The 16,193-nt window shown below is 43.7% G+C and overlaps 1 protein-coding gene across 1 annotated transcript; it reads left to right on the top strand.

The window, feature by feature from the left end:
• The first annotated feature begins 9,599 nt into the window (after nucleotides 1–9,599).
• LOC129678457 (putative ATP-dependent RNA helicase Pl10) lies at nucleotides 9,600–11,609 on the top strand. Its single transcript, XM_055609249.1, has one exon. The coding sequence runs from the start codon at nucleotides 9,630–9,632 to the stop codon at nucleotides 11,607–11,609; it is 1,980 nt and encodes a 659-aa protein (XP_055465224.1). The 5' UTR covers nucleotides 9,600–9,629.
• Nucleotides 11,610–16,193: the final 4,584 nt, after the last annotated feature.

Genomic DNA, 16,193 nt, shown 5'->3' with positions numbered 1-16,193 from the left:
CTCTTTTGTTTCTGGCTGCCCCCAGCCCAGGTAACTCTCTCTTGGGCTCAGATGGCCCCCATGTGAGCTTCTCACTAGGAGATGCCCCTCCTGGCTGCTCACTGTGTCCCAGCAGACCTCTCTGGCCACTTCCTCGTTTTTCTAGTCAGGTGCAGAGTTCATAAGCAGCTATCAAGGTTTTGGGAAGGGGAACGCTCCTGGTGAATGAGAAAGAACGAAAGACCAGCTGAATGGGATGCAATACAAACCTGAGGGTTTCCCATTCAGAGACAGCCCAATGTATCATGGGCTGTGAGGGAGAAGCTGTCTCAAATATGTGTGGAATTAACCCCAAGAGATCTGGGCTTAACAGAAAGCAGTGGCATAGAAGGCCAGGGAAGGGCTTGGGGCATCAGGAAATGCCATTGTCTGGTACCCCAGAGGTTCAAGTGTAGGGATGAAGGAGCTTGTGAAAAGGCCAGGCCCCCTCCAGGTCCCTGTCCCTTTTAGATTGAAGGACAGTGAGTGACCACTGGCTTAGTACCTTCAATGGGTATCATATTTCTATGATCCTTCTTTCTGACTGCTGTGTTCCAAATTCCCACACCCAGTGGTTTATTTCACAAACTCATGAGCAAATGGAAATTGGAAGACCATGAGCTGCCATGAGTGTTTGATTTGCTGTTCATTGGCATTTTTTTTTAACTTTCACAATCTGATAATTCAATTTCATTTATTTGAATATGTCTCTATTCAACAAAACTCGATATGTTCCCCCTGTGGCCAGGTATGGTGATGCATGCACGCTTCTCATCCCAGCACTCAAGGATTCAGAGGCAGACGGATCTCTACCAGCTGGAGCCCAGCCTGGTCCACAGAGTGAGTCCAGGATGACAAGGCTACACAAAGAAATCGTGTCTCAAAAACAAAAAACAAAGTTTCCACTGTGAAGCAGGGAGAGTAGTCACTGCTCTCTGGTCTTCTCTCTGCCATCAAGAGGCTTACATGTCACAGTAGGAACATGCTCAGGTGTTCTTAGATGGGTAAAGTGGGAGCATAGAGCTCTAACTGTGGTGACCTTGAGATAGTCTGTAAATACAAATGACACTGGAGTCTTGAGGAGTGCACACGACTTATCTGAGAAGCAATGTGGGTAGAAGCGTGGACTCACCCTGCCTAGGTTTAGACTTAGAGCTCTGACATCTCTTCTTTAGCACCTGCCTTGTAAGTCTGCCACGAGGCTTCCAGACATTTGTGTGAGGAAAATGCTTAGAATGCTTGCTAGCATGATGTCATGTTATAAAGTTTTTGGGACTAAGAAAAAAAAATCTAAAATGAGCCAAGGAGTGGCAAGCTGTGGTGTGTCCAGAATCAATGGCTAGTTTCAGGTCAGTTGGATGTGGTGTGCCTAATTGACTGGTGTTTTCTGGAAGTTAGTCATGAAAACCTAGAAAAAATTACTCTTCAGGGGATTTTATTTTCTATCTAATCCTGCTTTGCACTTCCATGTGGCTGCTGGACTCTCTAGGCTCCCTCCAGCCTGGCCCAATGGATGCTGCCTCTTGCTGCACCCCACTTCTGGCTGCTGAAATTTCCAATCTCATGTTCTCACAGATCTATTTGTCAACAGCCCTTGTGAGAGAACATGGCTGGTCATGCCTGTATGTAGGGCCATCAGTGACATCACGGGGTTAGTAAGCCTTCCCAATCTTTGCCCCTGACCTCTTGGGTCTCACAGCAACGATAGCTTCCACCCTCTTCCTACCCAATGACCACCTCAGTGCGTGCATCATTCACTACCAAATACCCACATCTCCATGCCTTCCAACACTGAGACCAATAGCCACCAACCCTGGGCATGATCTCTGGGGAGCTTTGAATGACAGGCTGAAAAACTAAAAGCAAACACAGTGAACTTAGTGAAAGGCTGTATAAAGGTGATCACTCAGCAGAATTTAAGATCAGAAAGCAGGATAAGAAGTAAAAAAGGAAAAGTGCATAGGACAGGACAAGAATTGATACAGCGTGGAGGCCAGATAAAGGGACATTTCAAGAATAAGAATGTGCTATCCAACACCAAAACTGTTCTGAGATCAGGCTTGAGATTTCAAATTACGTGATTAAGTGTCCTGTGGTGGCTGCCATTTCAAAGGACTGGTGGGAGTGGAGGGCAAGCTGAGGATGGCTAAGAAGTGAGCAGCTGCTTAGGGCATAGGAGTTCCAGCTGCTAATGGTCTGGACACCACGCTGTCAGCCTTTCAGCTGGTGGAATGGTGTTTCCACCAGAGGGATGTGAACAGACAGGTGGGCTGGACGCAGAGTGCCTCTAAGAAAGAAGAAGCAGAAAAGGAAGGAAGGGAAGAAAGACACAAGCCAGGAGAAGAGAAGGGTTAGCTGTGCCATGTGAAAGGCCCTAAGTTAAGCAAGTGTTTTGAGGATCAAAATAGTCAATAGGTTAATGTTTTGACTCTCCTCAAGGTACATGTACCAAACAAGATCAAGGAGATCTGTGGAGAAGCTTTTTATCATCTAGTCATTCTCAGTGCATATTTTGTGCTTCTGACTATCCTGAGTACTAAAATCTTCAAGGAAGGAGAAGGCATCCCATCACTGTAATAATGTGGGAATGGCAATAAATCAAGTGTTCTCTCCCCGCCTCCGTGAATGTGTTTGTGTTCAGTTTAACATTATACATTAATTTAAAGATATTGCATGGACAGGTGCCCAGGAAGATGTCTCAGCATGTAAAAGCCACCAAGCCACCTGGTATCCACATGGTAGGAGAGAAATGACTCCAGTTATGTTGCACAAAATCTATGGCCCAGGTCACATACACACACAGATACATACATGCACGCATACATGCATATACATGAGCGCACACACACACGCACACACACACACACACACATAAGTAAATGTAATACAAAATGTAAGAATTATCAATACTTCAGTAGCAGGAGTGCACTAGCAATTGTGTGCGCCTTCAGAAACTGCTTTTGTTTGCCGGTTGAAGGTCGTCATGCCAAAGGGGCAGTGGTTCCAGAAAGTTGTGGTGACTATGGAGCTCTTCCTTAATTGGCTGCTCTGTCAACAGAACTTTCCCATCACGCAAACATTTTCTGAGGTTTGATAGCACTTATGGTTACCAGCAACTATGCCGGCGTGTGACAAATGTCAGAAAACACTTCAGTTCTGAGGTCTCTGTGCATACTACAGAATCAGCGTGTGCTCTGAATGTTCACTTCTGTGTGAAATATAAATTTACCCTTTACCTAAGTCTGTATGAGGTAACCCATTCAACAGGTAACTCAGAGATACGAAGCAACAGAGTTGAAATCACAGGCTTGCTTGTGACATCATGAAAGCTGACTAAGTGCAGGCCTCACAGAGCCTCCTCAGACGGTGGTGGGCAGTAGTGGCTAGGGGCCACTACTTGGAGCAGCTGACGGAGCAATCTGGTAAGCCACATGACAGAGGCACTCTCACTGCAGCCTTTCTTGCTAGTTTGCTTACATGGGAAGCTTTCCAAGTCCTTCTGATCCTCAGGAAGTTCTGAGTATATTGATTACATTTTAATGATTGCCCAGTAAGACAGCAGCAGCTACTACTTCCTGAATTTAAATTGCTACGACATATCCTTGCTCTAATTTTTCAAATACATGTCCGAATGAGTATATAAGGTATATGTGTATATATGTTATATAATGTATGCAATGAGCAATGTAGCATATGTAAATGTAATGACTAATATAGTGTATAAATGTAATGTACATAATGTATGCATGTGTATAAGTCATATCATGTATGTATGTAATGTATTTATGTCTGTAATGCATGTATGTAATGTTATGTATGTATACATGTATATATGTAATGTAATGAGTAGTGCAAGCTCATCAGCACAGGGACTTTACTGCTCCTCGGGGGATGAGACAATACAGCGATGTGTGTATATGTCCAGCCCACTACCATACTAAAGTCTTGAGTAGTCCCTGACATGTGGAGCTAGATGTTCATGGAATAAGTTTTCATGGAGTCATCAGATGGTGATGTTTAAACCAGTCACTCTTGTCCCATATGATGAATCTTAAGAGAGTTTGGTATTTTTAACATAAACCAAAGTTACATTATTTTACATAGAACCTACTTTGCAGATGACCTAATACACTGACCTAGGCGTCCACCAGGATCAGGCTTTATCAGAGTTTCAAGAATGCAAATCATCAAGAACAAACCCAGAGCTTGGCAAAGCCTGTGCCTCACAGCCCCCAGCTACTTCTTTCCTGCACCAAACATGCATTTTTCTGGGTGAGAATTATCACTCAGGTCCATGTGTCACTGCATCTCACACACTGGAGCATGCTCTCCTCGAGGGTGCTTTCGTTCAGTGTTTTTAGGTATTTGTACAGATAGGCAACAATCTCCAGGGTCCTGCACTTTAAATGTTTTCATGTTACGTATTATATGTAATAATATATATATAATTTCTATATGATGATTATGTATAATTCTATTATTATATATAGGATATTATTATCTAAATATTATATATTCCTAATATATATATAATCCTATTATAATCTTATAATCTTATATTGTATATGGGATTATCTCTATAATATATATACATATATACACAATACTAAATCAGAGACATCCATAAAGAGCATTTTGTATATAAGGACTCTACGGGCTGTGTGTGTGTGTGTGTGTGTGTGTGTGTGTGTGTGTGTGTGTACCAGCCCACACACTATACATATTTAGACATCTTGAATAATAGTCTGTCAGAACTCTGGTCCATTAGCATAATAAAAGGGAATGGTATGGCTACATAATGAAATGTTTTGTTATTGTTACTTATGCAAAGTACTGTCAGTGGGTTCATCTAAGCATATTTCTTAATCTTCGTTTATTTACTTTGTTGATCTTTTCTCTGCTTAAACAGGAATTATTTTTAAAGATTCCCTTATTTTACACATATGTGTGTTTGCCGCATGTGCACAGTGCCACCAGAAGGTACAGGGAACCCTGGAACTGGGGTTACAGGACGTTGTGAGCTCCAGTGTGGGTGCAACCCAGGTCCTCCGCAAGAGAACTAGTCTTACCCAGAGATGCCTCTCCAGCCCTACATCTAAGTTTGGGACATATCAATTTTTCTTTAGAAAATTTTGACAAATTCCCTCAAATTTTGAAGTCTTTATCCCCTTTACATTTGAAGGATCACTTTATGTAGTTTCTCTTAATGTTTTAAATATCTAAAGATGGAGGCATGCTTACTTAGCATGCTTAAAGCCCTTGGTTCCACACCCCAGCATTGAAAAACAAAATATTTAAACTCCATATTTCTTATTCCATTCTCTTCTTCCTTGAATCATTTGTAAGTTGTAAGAAAAATATATTATTCCTCTACTTTCTTCACATTTTTCTTCTTTGATTTCCTAAAGTGTGAAAATGACACATATATAGATATCGCTTTAAAATGTTTTGGTTTTCCTTAATAGAAGCTATGTTAAGCAGCATGACTTCCTCTAGGTTGTCATATCATTTTTCTAAAGTTTTTAGTAGTGCTTTTTCATCCAGCGTGTTGGGTTCACTGTAATGTAAAGCAGCAGCATACAGCAAGGTGGGAATCAGAAGAATGGAGTCCTAGAAAGATTACAGCTCCTTTCCTTCCTGAAGGCCCCAGGGCATCCTAACAATAGACAGTTGTGGGATCCTACAAGCATGACTTCTGTTATGCTTCTTCTCTTCCTGTGTTTTGTGGTCCTGAATTCAGTGAAAAATGTGTTTTACATTTTGTGTGGAAACAAGGGAAGAAGAGTTGACGAGAACTGGATTAGAAAGGAGAGAATTGTTCTCGTTGTCCTGCTGTGCCTTCCAAACTCTGGGTAGAGTAAAAATCACAAGCATGCACTGCACGCGTGCACACACACACACAAACACACACACACACACCCTATGCAGATGTAGTTCACATGATAAATCACTTTTTAATCAGTCATAATTTTGCATTAAGTGCTGAATAAGTGCCCTTTGTTTCATACTTAAGCTGTCAGTGGTGAACATCAGGAGGGCAGACTAGTGCCTATCATTAAGCAGAGAAAAATCAATACCATTTTTAATTAAAGGAAGGCACAGCCAGGCACGGAGACAAGCAAATCTCCTTGTCAGAACATCTCCCCTTTAAACTTTCAGAAGTTCAGCTCAGAAGTTGAGAGACAGTCAAATGTAGGCATAGAGTGACTCAAATGCTTTGGGGGTAGGGAGGTGGGCGCAGACAGGCAAGCAAATGAGAAACACAGGCCAGGTGCATGCTTTGTACTTAGTCTGTCCTAGCGAGGATCTCAAGGCATAGTCAAAGGGAGACCCCGACTTATGCTATGGAGGTAAGTTTTTTCATTTGTAAGTTAAGAATGAGTTGCAGGAATGTCCAACATATATTCTTTTCACTTATATTTTACTATGGTTTAGAATCTAGAACAACATTTTTTTTGGTTCCTTTCAGAATATATTATATAGCTTGGGTCTGTCTTATTTTGTAGACTAAGAGTCCAATAAGACAGAACTCATGGTGTTTTACAACCTAATGACAGAAAGGCCACCCCATCACTTCTATATTCAAAGTGAGGGGAAGGGCAAAATGTGCAATTGCTGAGAAAGAGAGTTATGCTGGAAAGCTGCCTACCTGGAATTCAACACAAACATCAGGAAGCTCCTTATTTGGAGGAAAAAAAATTTTTGAGTTGGAGCAACATATAGCACATTTAACCAAATCTATGACCATGACATAACCATGATCCTAGGAATATCAGAAAGGAAGCACTTTATCTAGCACTAATGTTATTACACGTGCAAGGACATTCAGAATAAAGTTACTCATGTCCCCTGCTTCCATCCAAGCCCCTCAGGGGCCTCTTCCTGATTTTCAGAGTCCTTGTATGAAATAACACTCAGTTTCTAATTGTTACTATTTTCTTCTTGTGTTGCAGCTCTGAAGAGAAAGGCTTCCTCTACAGAAGTGTTGCAGCTCAGCTCTGGCAGGCAGGGCACGCTGGGGAAAGCGAGGCTGTGTGTGTGGGGGGAGTGTTACAGCTCTGCTCCCAGGGGTATCCTGGTGATCAGGAGCCAAGGAATGCCACAGAGTCACACCACACAACAAACCTCACAGATTTATTGGGAGGGGAAAAGTTCAGGAGCTGGATGCCTCAGCTTGGGAGAGAAGAAGCGGGGAACTCAGAAGACAGGATTTATATGGGTTTCTTGGGGGATGGGGGAGAGGGTGAAGCTTTCCAGGGTGGAGATTTTCAGGGTGAAGATTGAGGGATTGGTGGGTTTTCCTATTTACCCCCCCCCCCCCCATGGCTGGGGTTCTATTTCTTGGCCCTGATCTTGGGCTTGAGGTCTAGTCAGGGTCACGTTTTTTTCCTTTGGCCCCTTTACACTACACTTCTTATGGTGAAAGTTCTAAATCTGGCTTAGTGATTTAGTAGCCCATGGTGGTGTCAGCTGAGGTCTCTATGTTCTCAGGAACTTTAAAAATCAAGCTTAAGCTGGGCATGGTAGTACATGCCTTTAATCCCAGCACTCAGGGAGGCAGAAACAGGCAGATCACTGTGAGTTTGAGGTCAGCCTGGTCTACAAAGCAAGTCCAAGATAGCCAAGGCTACAATGAGAAGAAACTGTGTCTCAAAAAAAACCGAAATAAATAAATAGATAAATAAATAAATGTAAATTTAAAATGGCATAACGATACAATAAAACCTAATACTTCATGCAATTCAGAGGTCCAAAGGTTAGACAGAACTCGGACTTAATGGGACCAAGGCATGACTTTTTGTCTGCTTTTGATCTCTGCTTTCCTTTATATACTGGCTTCATCTTCAGCTGTCCATTGCAACCATAAAGACAAACGTCCTCATCCACTCTCATCTGTATCCCAGACATCATATTCAAAATACGGTTCACATTAGTAACTTTTGCCTAAATTCTAAACCTTCTGTGCAATAAAAGGAGCCGGTTTTAAATTTACACCTTTATATGGAGCAGAAGCACTCAGTACAAAGTCTATTATGAAATAAAACAATAATGACCTCTGTTGCAATTATTAAACCACTTTTAAAATTTACGTGTATGCATGTGCTTGCTTTTTTTCACGTGAACTGCTTGGGTACAGGTGCTCATGGACGCCAGAAGGGGGTGTCAGATTCCCCCGGAACAAATGTTAACTGGTTGTGAGCCACCAGATGTGGGTGCTGGAAAACTGAGTCCCCTCCTCTGCAAGTGCGCTAACTGCTGAGCCATCCTTCCAGCTCACAGCGTCTACAAAATCGAGCAGCACACATTTCGTGCATACCACCCCTACAAATCCACATCTGTAAACACTCTCTGTCCCGAGTCACCCATTTCGGAGTTATTTCGTAATACACGCGCCATCTCTCCTTGCCCCATACCACGCAGGACGCCCTGTTTATGCAGAGCAGGAGCACTCCTGGAGCCCTTCACCTGCACGGCAGGTACTGCCGATGGGATACTGGAGAAGGCCCACGGCAAGCCGCTGATTTGGGGAGAATCCCACCCAGGCTGGCTACAAGGAGTTACGGGCTTTCTCCACAAGACCCAGGGCAGCTGGCTTCGGTGTGTCATTTACTCTGTGGAATCAGTGCTACCGCTGGGACGTCACCGCCCTTTCCACAGCCTCCGTCCGAGCTGTGTCTGCGCAATTCTGCGGTGGCACCTTGCACCAGGTCCACAGGTTCGAACTCTCCAAGCATGCTCTCCGTGCCTGGTCCTGAGGGAAACACATTCTTCACTCCCTTTTACCTCCCCCAGCCCCACCCTGGCCACCAACCGCCCTTTCCCCCACCCCCCTCGCCCCCCTCCCCGTTAGAACACTGTATTCTAGCAACCGTTTCCTGCTGCACAAAATGGCCACTCCACGGGACACCTGTGGCCACGTGACCCGCTGCCCTCTTGGTTTTGGGCCTCTTTCCGCCTAACTCCAGTTTCGGAAAGGCTGCACTCGGAGAAGCAAGAGCTAGTAAACCAGAGAAGTGCCACAGCTTGGAAACTAAGAGAAAAGGTGCAGCGCTGGAGAGAAAGGAAGGGCAAAAACAAGCAAAGAAAACGCCATCCCACCGCGAGCAACCGGGAGCCAAGAGGCCTACAGTACATTTTAAGGCATCACTGCTAGAGGTCAGCGTTCTCGCGAGATCTTGAGAACTCTTCCAAGACAAGGGTAGTCGCGGAGTACAGGAAAAGAAGTTCAAGCAAAACAGGACAGCCATCGATCTTTTGGGCTCCAGGGCCCCCGCCGTGTACACCTCACTCCATTATGAACCCAACCGAGTGCTGTTCTGCCGCTGTAAGTCTGAGAGGGCGGCAGGCCCTGTGACCGCCCCGCGGGCGATGGCGCGCCAGGCCTGACGAGGAAGTCTCGCGAGATTAGGAATCAGCGCGCAGTAGCGGGGCAGAAGCCATAGCGTTAGCTGGAGAGAGGCCGTGAGGCGCACAGGAGGCCCGCGGCGCCGGCAAAGCAGTGTTTGGGGCTCAGATCGCCCGCTGGACACGTCGTCCACCCCCAGAGGACCTCTGTGGTGAAACCCCAGCCGAGCAGAGGTAAAGCCCAGAGTTCTCCGTACTCTTCAGGGATGAGTCATGTGGCGGAGGAAGATGAGCTCGGGCTGGACCAGCAGTTGGCTGGCCTAGACCTGAACTCTCCGGACAGCCAGAGCGGAGGCAGCACAGCCAGCAAAGGGCGCTACATCCCTCCTCACCTCCGGAACCGGGAAGCTACGAAAGCCTCCTACGACAAAGACAGCTCACGGTGGAGTAAAGACAAGGATGCCTACAGCAGTTTCGGGTCCCGTAGCGACACGAGAGCCAAGTCCAGTTTCTTCAGTGACCGTGGGAGTGGAGCAAGAGGAAGGTTTGATGACCGCGGGCGGAGTGACTACGAGGGCACCGGCAGCCGTGGCGGTAGAAGTGGCTTTGGCAAATTTGAACGGGGCGGGAACAGTCGCTGGTGCGACAAAGCCGACGAAGACGACTGGTCCAAACCGCTCCCACCAAGCGAACGCTTGGAACAGGAACTCTTTTCTGGAGGCAATACTGGGATTAACTTTGAGAAATACGATGACATTCCGGTTGAGGCGACAGGGAATAACTGCCCTCCACACATTGAAAGTTTCAGTGATGTTGAGATGGGAGAGATTATTATGGGAAACATCGAGCTTACTCGCTATACTCGCCCAACTCCAGTGCAGAAGCATGCTATTCCTATTATCAAAGAGAAAAGAGACTTGATGGCTTGTGCCCAAACAGGATCTGGAAAAACGGCAGCTTTTCTTTTACCTATCTTGAGTCAGATCTATACAGATGGTCCGGGTGAGGCTTTGAGGGCCATGAAGGAGAATGGAAAGTATGGGCGTCGCAAACAGTATCCAATCTCCTTGGTCCTGGCTCCAACCAGAGAATTGGCAGTGCAGATCTACGAGGAGGCCAGGAAATTCTCATACCGGTCTCGAGTTCGTCCTTGTGTGGTTTACGGCGGAGCTGATATCGGTCAGCAGATTCGAGACTTGGAACGTGGATGCCACTTGTTAGTGGCCACTCCAGGACGGCTAGTGGATATGATGGAGAGAGGAAAGATCGGACTAGACTTCTGCAAATACTTGGTGTTAGATGAAGCGGATCGGATGTTGGACATGGGTTTTGAGCCTCAGATACGAAGAATAGTTGAGCAAGACACCATGCCTCCAAAAGGTGTCCGCCACACTATGATGTTTAGCGCTACTTTTCCTAAGGAAATACAGATGCTAGCTCGCGATTTCTTGGATGAATATATCTTCCTGGCCGTAGGGAGAGTCGGGTCTACTTCTGAGAACATCACACAGAAAGTCGTGTGGGTGGAAGAAGCAGACAAGCGGTCATTTCTGCTTGACCTCCTGAATGCAACAGGCAAGGACTCCCTGATACTGGTGTTTGTGGAGACCAAAAAGGGTGCAGATTCCCTGGAGGATTTCTTATACCATGAAGGATATGCTTGTACCAGCATCCATGGAGACCGATCTCAGCGAGATAGGGAAGAGGCCCTTCACCAGTTCCGATCGGGAAAAAGTCCAATTCTCGTGGCCACAGCAGTTGCAGCAAGAGGACTGGATATTTCCAATGTGAAACATGTCATCAATTTCGACTTACCTAGTGACATCGAAGAATATGTGCATCGCATTGGCCGTACAGGCCGAGTTGGAAACCTTGGCCTTGCCACCTCATTCTTCAACGAGAGGAACATAAATATTACCAAAGATTTATTGGATCTTCTTGTTGAAGCGAAACAAGAAGTGCCATCTTGGCTAGAAAACATGGCTTTTGAACACCATTACAAGGGTGGTAGTCGTGGACGATCCAAGAGCAGATTTAGTGGAGGGTTTGGTGCCAGAGACTATCGACAAAGTAGCGGCGCCAGCAGTTCCAGCTTCAGCAGTGGCCGTGCCAGCAACAGTCGCAGTGGTGGAAGCAGCCATGGCAGCAGCAGAGGGTTTGGTGGAGGTAGCTATGGAGGCTTTTACAACAGTGATGGATATGGAGGAAATTATAGCTCCCAGGGGGTTGACTGGTGGGGTAACTGAGTCTGCTTTGCCATAGGTCACTCTACCAAACAAATACAGAACCCTCATGTGACTTAGCCAGCCAGACTATACCTTGTATAGTTTCAAGAACTCACAGCGCATTGTCTCCTGTGATTTCCCCACTGAATACTTCTTAAGGGAGCTTAAAGTGACAAGAAAAGATGAAAGGAACTATCCTGAAGCCCCATTCAGAAGGTGGTTTGAAGACTCAGTTGTTGTAGTTTGGATTAACCTCTTACCCTGATCCTACTCTGCGTTTATAACTTCATGACTAAGGATCATTTGTTTGTTAATATACTGTACCTTTAACTTTAGACAACTTTTATTCTGATGTCCCGTTGGCTCAGTAATGCTTAAGATACCAAAGTGTTTTAGCAAAATAAATTTTCTGAACTTGGGCTAAGAAAACAAAAGAAAGGGACAGGTATTTGTTACGGGAATGGGACTGTCCTTTAATGCTCATTAGGTACCCTAAGGAAGGCAGAGGTGAGGCCCAGGAAGAAGGGTGGCATTTCGGAAATGTATAAATTACAGCCCAGGGGTTCAAGAACAGTTATGGTTGAAATATCTGTTTAAGTGTACAGTTCTAGTTGCTAAACTTAAAACAATCAGGAAATGCAATAGCATTTTCATTTTCCTGTGTACTTTAAGTAATCCTTTGTTAGTAGTCATCTGCAGTGAAACTTAGTGGCAGCCTTTGGGAGTCACTAGTCAGCATTCATGCTTAGTACCGTGATGTAGAGGATCTGAACAGCTCCAAATAAATGGTATCAGGAAACCATAGAAGAAATGGTCTATATTCTTTAATACAAGCAGGTTTTGAAGATGATAACGATATTGAGTAGAGAATCACTTTCTCTTATGGTGGGAGGTGTGAAGACAGCCAAGAATGGGATATTTGACACCAAAGAACACAGAGAAATAATTCCTCAACTTGAGCAGGCATTGATGGAATTTCCATGTGTAATGATGGGACAGCAAACAGATGCATGCCAGTACTCATTTTCCACCCATTTGTTACAGAACGTCATCGGTAAACCACTACATCTCATGGGATGATGGTTTTTGTTTTGAGACAGGTCCCCATGTTGCCCAGGGTAGTCTCTGACTTGTTCTGTACCTGAGACTGGCCTTAAAGTCCTGTTCCTCCTACCTCCCAGCTGCTCTCACCACCACAGTTGTTGAGAGCATGAACTTTGAAAATCACATTGTCTATATAGACAGTTCACCCAAAACTTTTTTCAGGTCCTGTATGTCCTAGGACACCCTGCCTATCAAATTACTGTCTCTTGAATAATTAGATAATAATTAGTTGAATGTTATAGACTAGATACCTACATCATTGGTCAATGAGTGGGTTGCATAGTTTACATAAGGCCAGAAACACATGTAATTGTATATATGTGTGTATATATGCATGTATATACAGGTAGATATGCTGTAGATTGATTAATGAAATGGTTTTTCCAGTAAGAAAAAAAAAATTGTCACAGCCAAGCCATTATTTTACATGTGGTCCAACCCAGGAATTCTAAAGAGTATTGACCGTCAAATTATAATTGCCCCTAAAATTATCAAAAATGCTAGCCCTGTTGTCCACAGAGACCCTCCACTCTTCAAACCCTCATGTCTCTTTCTTTACTTCTTTCCATCTATCTGCTATTTTCTGAATTCTACTTTGAATACACACACTACTTAACAAGGCCTGATCAAAGTTTATTTTTTCCATGGAACTTAGTTTAAAATTTGTAGTCCCAGCAGTCATAAAAAATACTTGTTTATGCCTGTAATCTTGAGATTAATCATGCAAACACTGCAGTTCTTATTTTCCTAAATTAAAAAAAAAATAATGCTATATTCCCTTGGCAACTGCACAAAGTTCATGGTTAATTTATGTGGATTGAATGGAATTCTAGAGAGCCCTTTATTCCCAGATATTTTATTGACTACAATTATCTTGGTAGAGTGTGGTAAAACCTTAAAAGTGTTCTATGTGTGAAATGAAATGAGTAATACATGTGTTGGTGACCACAGGAAAATGTTCTACACCACTGATCCTGTGGATGTTAGAGAAGTAATCAGTAATTACACATTTAAATACAGTCCAGCTCTACAGTAAACAGAGCTTATGTGCAACATAGTAGTCATTTCAGATGACATCAGTAGTGATTTTTTAATATTTTAAATCTTTAAGCTCAGTTTGACAATATCTTGTCATCTTTAAGAGCACAGGAAAAGCAATACAGAGACCTCTGAATCCTTTCTCTCATCACTGGAAATTCTTTGAGAGCAGAGCCAGGCTATCCAGAGCAATCTGTATTATTGAAAAAAGAAATTAAAAAAAAAAAAAACAATAGAGTGTCCCAGTACCTAAATACCCCTTTTCCCATTATTTATCTATGATTTGCTACAGTTAATGAGCCACTGTTCATACTTTTACTATTGGCTAATGTCCACACTTGCTGTGTCCCATTGGCTGTATCTAGTGTCTTATTCCAGGCTCTGTCTAGGACACTGTGTTACATTTATTCAGCAAGCCACCTGAGGTTCCTCCTGGCTGTGACAGTTTCTCAGAGATTTCTCATTTCTGCTGACCTTGAGAGTTTTTCAGAGTGCTGGTCAGGTACTTTGTCCTACAATTAAAAATAGTTGGATTTTCCCCCTCATGATTAGACTAAGGCTGTGGGTCTTTAAGGGCTTGATCACAGAGGTAAAGTGTCATTGTTATCATTCCAAGGACACATACCAACATTCTGAAGTATCAGATAAGGACCCGGATCAACTGGCTAAGGTTGTAGGGCCTGGCAGATTTTCTCACTCCACTGTGCACTTCATTTCTTTCCCCCTCTGCTTTTTTTTTTTTTTTTTTTTTTTTCCATCAGACTAGCCTTGAACTCTGAATTTTCCCTCAGATGCTGAGGACTAGGAATACAGGTGTGTTTTATCACATCTGCTTTCTTTTCATATTGCACTTCTGGGTGGATGTCACTGCTACCACCCACATTTCAGGTTTGGAAAATTTATGCTCCTTGTCCTTTTCTTCCTTTGCCAGTTAATTGTATATAAGTATGGTACAATGGATGTGTAGAAGTGTTTCTTATTTTCTGAGTTACAGCTTTATTCCCCAAAGGTAAGAAATCCATGAAAGGATTTTTTTTATGTTGAGTTAGGTTATTTTTAAGTGTGTAATTGTTAATTACTCTTCTGTAGTCAACCTTCATATCTCTCCCTTACTCATTTCCTTTTCATACACAGAATCTCTTTCCCCCTCCCCCCCCTTTTTTTTTTCACCTCACTTTACCAAGATAACTGTGGTTGATTCAAGTACCTGCCTGGTCTTAAGCCTATCTGGAATTCCACACAGCCCATTCACTTACAAATCATTCCATATAACGTGACTGTTAATTTTGTGCAGTTGCTAAGGGCAACGAAAAAGAGAATATAACTTAAAAGCTTAAAAATATTAAGCCAAAGCTCTGGTCACTGGAAACTCTTTTACCTGGATCCTTGCGCCTTTGTTATCCTCACATTACGTGGCTTCCGGGGACTCAAATGAGTACCTCCCTACCTCCTGGTGTGGGTTTTATTTCAACTTCAGTTGTACTTGTCAGCTTTTTGTTGCAGCGACAGATACCCAAGAAAAAGAGTTTATAAAGAGGAAAAGTTTATTTTGGCTCACAATTGATTTCACTCTGATCATTTGACCTTTTGCTTTGGGTCTGTGGCAGTATAGTACATTATTATGTCAGAAGTGTATGGAAGGGAGGCCTGATCACCCCATGGTGCTGAAATGCAAAAAGAGAGAAAGCGTGGGTTCCCAGTATCCCCTCTGTTCTGGTGTCATTTCTATTGCTGTGATGAACTATCTTAACCAAAAGCAACTTAGTAAGTAAAGGGGTTTCTTTCAGTCACGGTGAGTTCCTCATTGTAGGGGGATCCAAGGCAGGACTTGAGCTAGATATGTCACAGCCACAATGAAGAGCAGACACAAATGAAAGCTTGCTTGTTCTCAAGTCTATTTCTCCACTGAGACACAGTTCAGGATTCCTTGCCCGGTGTGGTACTCACTCTCATAGCAATTAACTTAGGACCTTCCCACATCGGACATGCTGTAAGACCAGAACTCGATGTAGACAGTCCTTCCCTGAGACCATCTTCCCAGAAGATTCCAGGGTGTGCCAAGGTGCCAGAGCTGATCATCACACTCTGCTGGGCCTATCCCCTCCCAGCAGTGCAACAGGCTAAGACCCAACCATTCAGTACATTCCAGAGCAAAAGCTCGCGAGCTATTGCACTAGTAAGTCACTAAGGTCTCACTAGATGTGCTATGCGCTGAGTCCGATTGCAGCACATTTTGCTGTCACACTCTTCTGTAGCTTAACTCTCAGAACACATCACTTGTGATTGTAGTTTCTTTTTCTCGTGTAAAGAAAATACTTAACACTGCTTATTTGATGCTTACGTTTTTTTCTTCCAAATGTTTGTTTTCCTAAATAGAAGGTATTGGCATGAAGTTTAGAATCCTTCCAACAAAGTGTGTGTGTGTGTGTGTGTGTGTGTGTGTGTGTGTGTGTGTGTGTGTGT

Source organism: Psammomys obesus, unplaced genomic scaffold (genome assembly GCF_907164565.1).
Source record: "Psammomys obesus unplaced genomic scaffold, mPsaObe1.curated_primary_1811, whole genome shotgun sequence".
NCBI classification, from domain to species: Eukaryota; Metazoa; Chordata; class Mammalia; order Rodentia; family Muridae; genus Psammomys; species Psammomys obesus.
This window is presented reverse-complemented; position numbering and strand designations above follow the sequence as displayed.

Excerpts from the sequence above, each read along its gene's own strand:
- LOC129678457 (XM_055609249.1), top strand. The coding sequence starts at position 9,630 with ATGAGTCATGTGGCGGAGGAAGATGAGCTCGGGCTGGACCAGCAGTTG.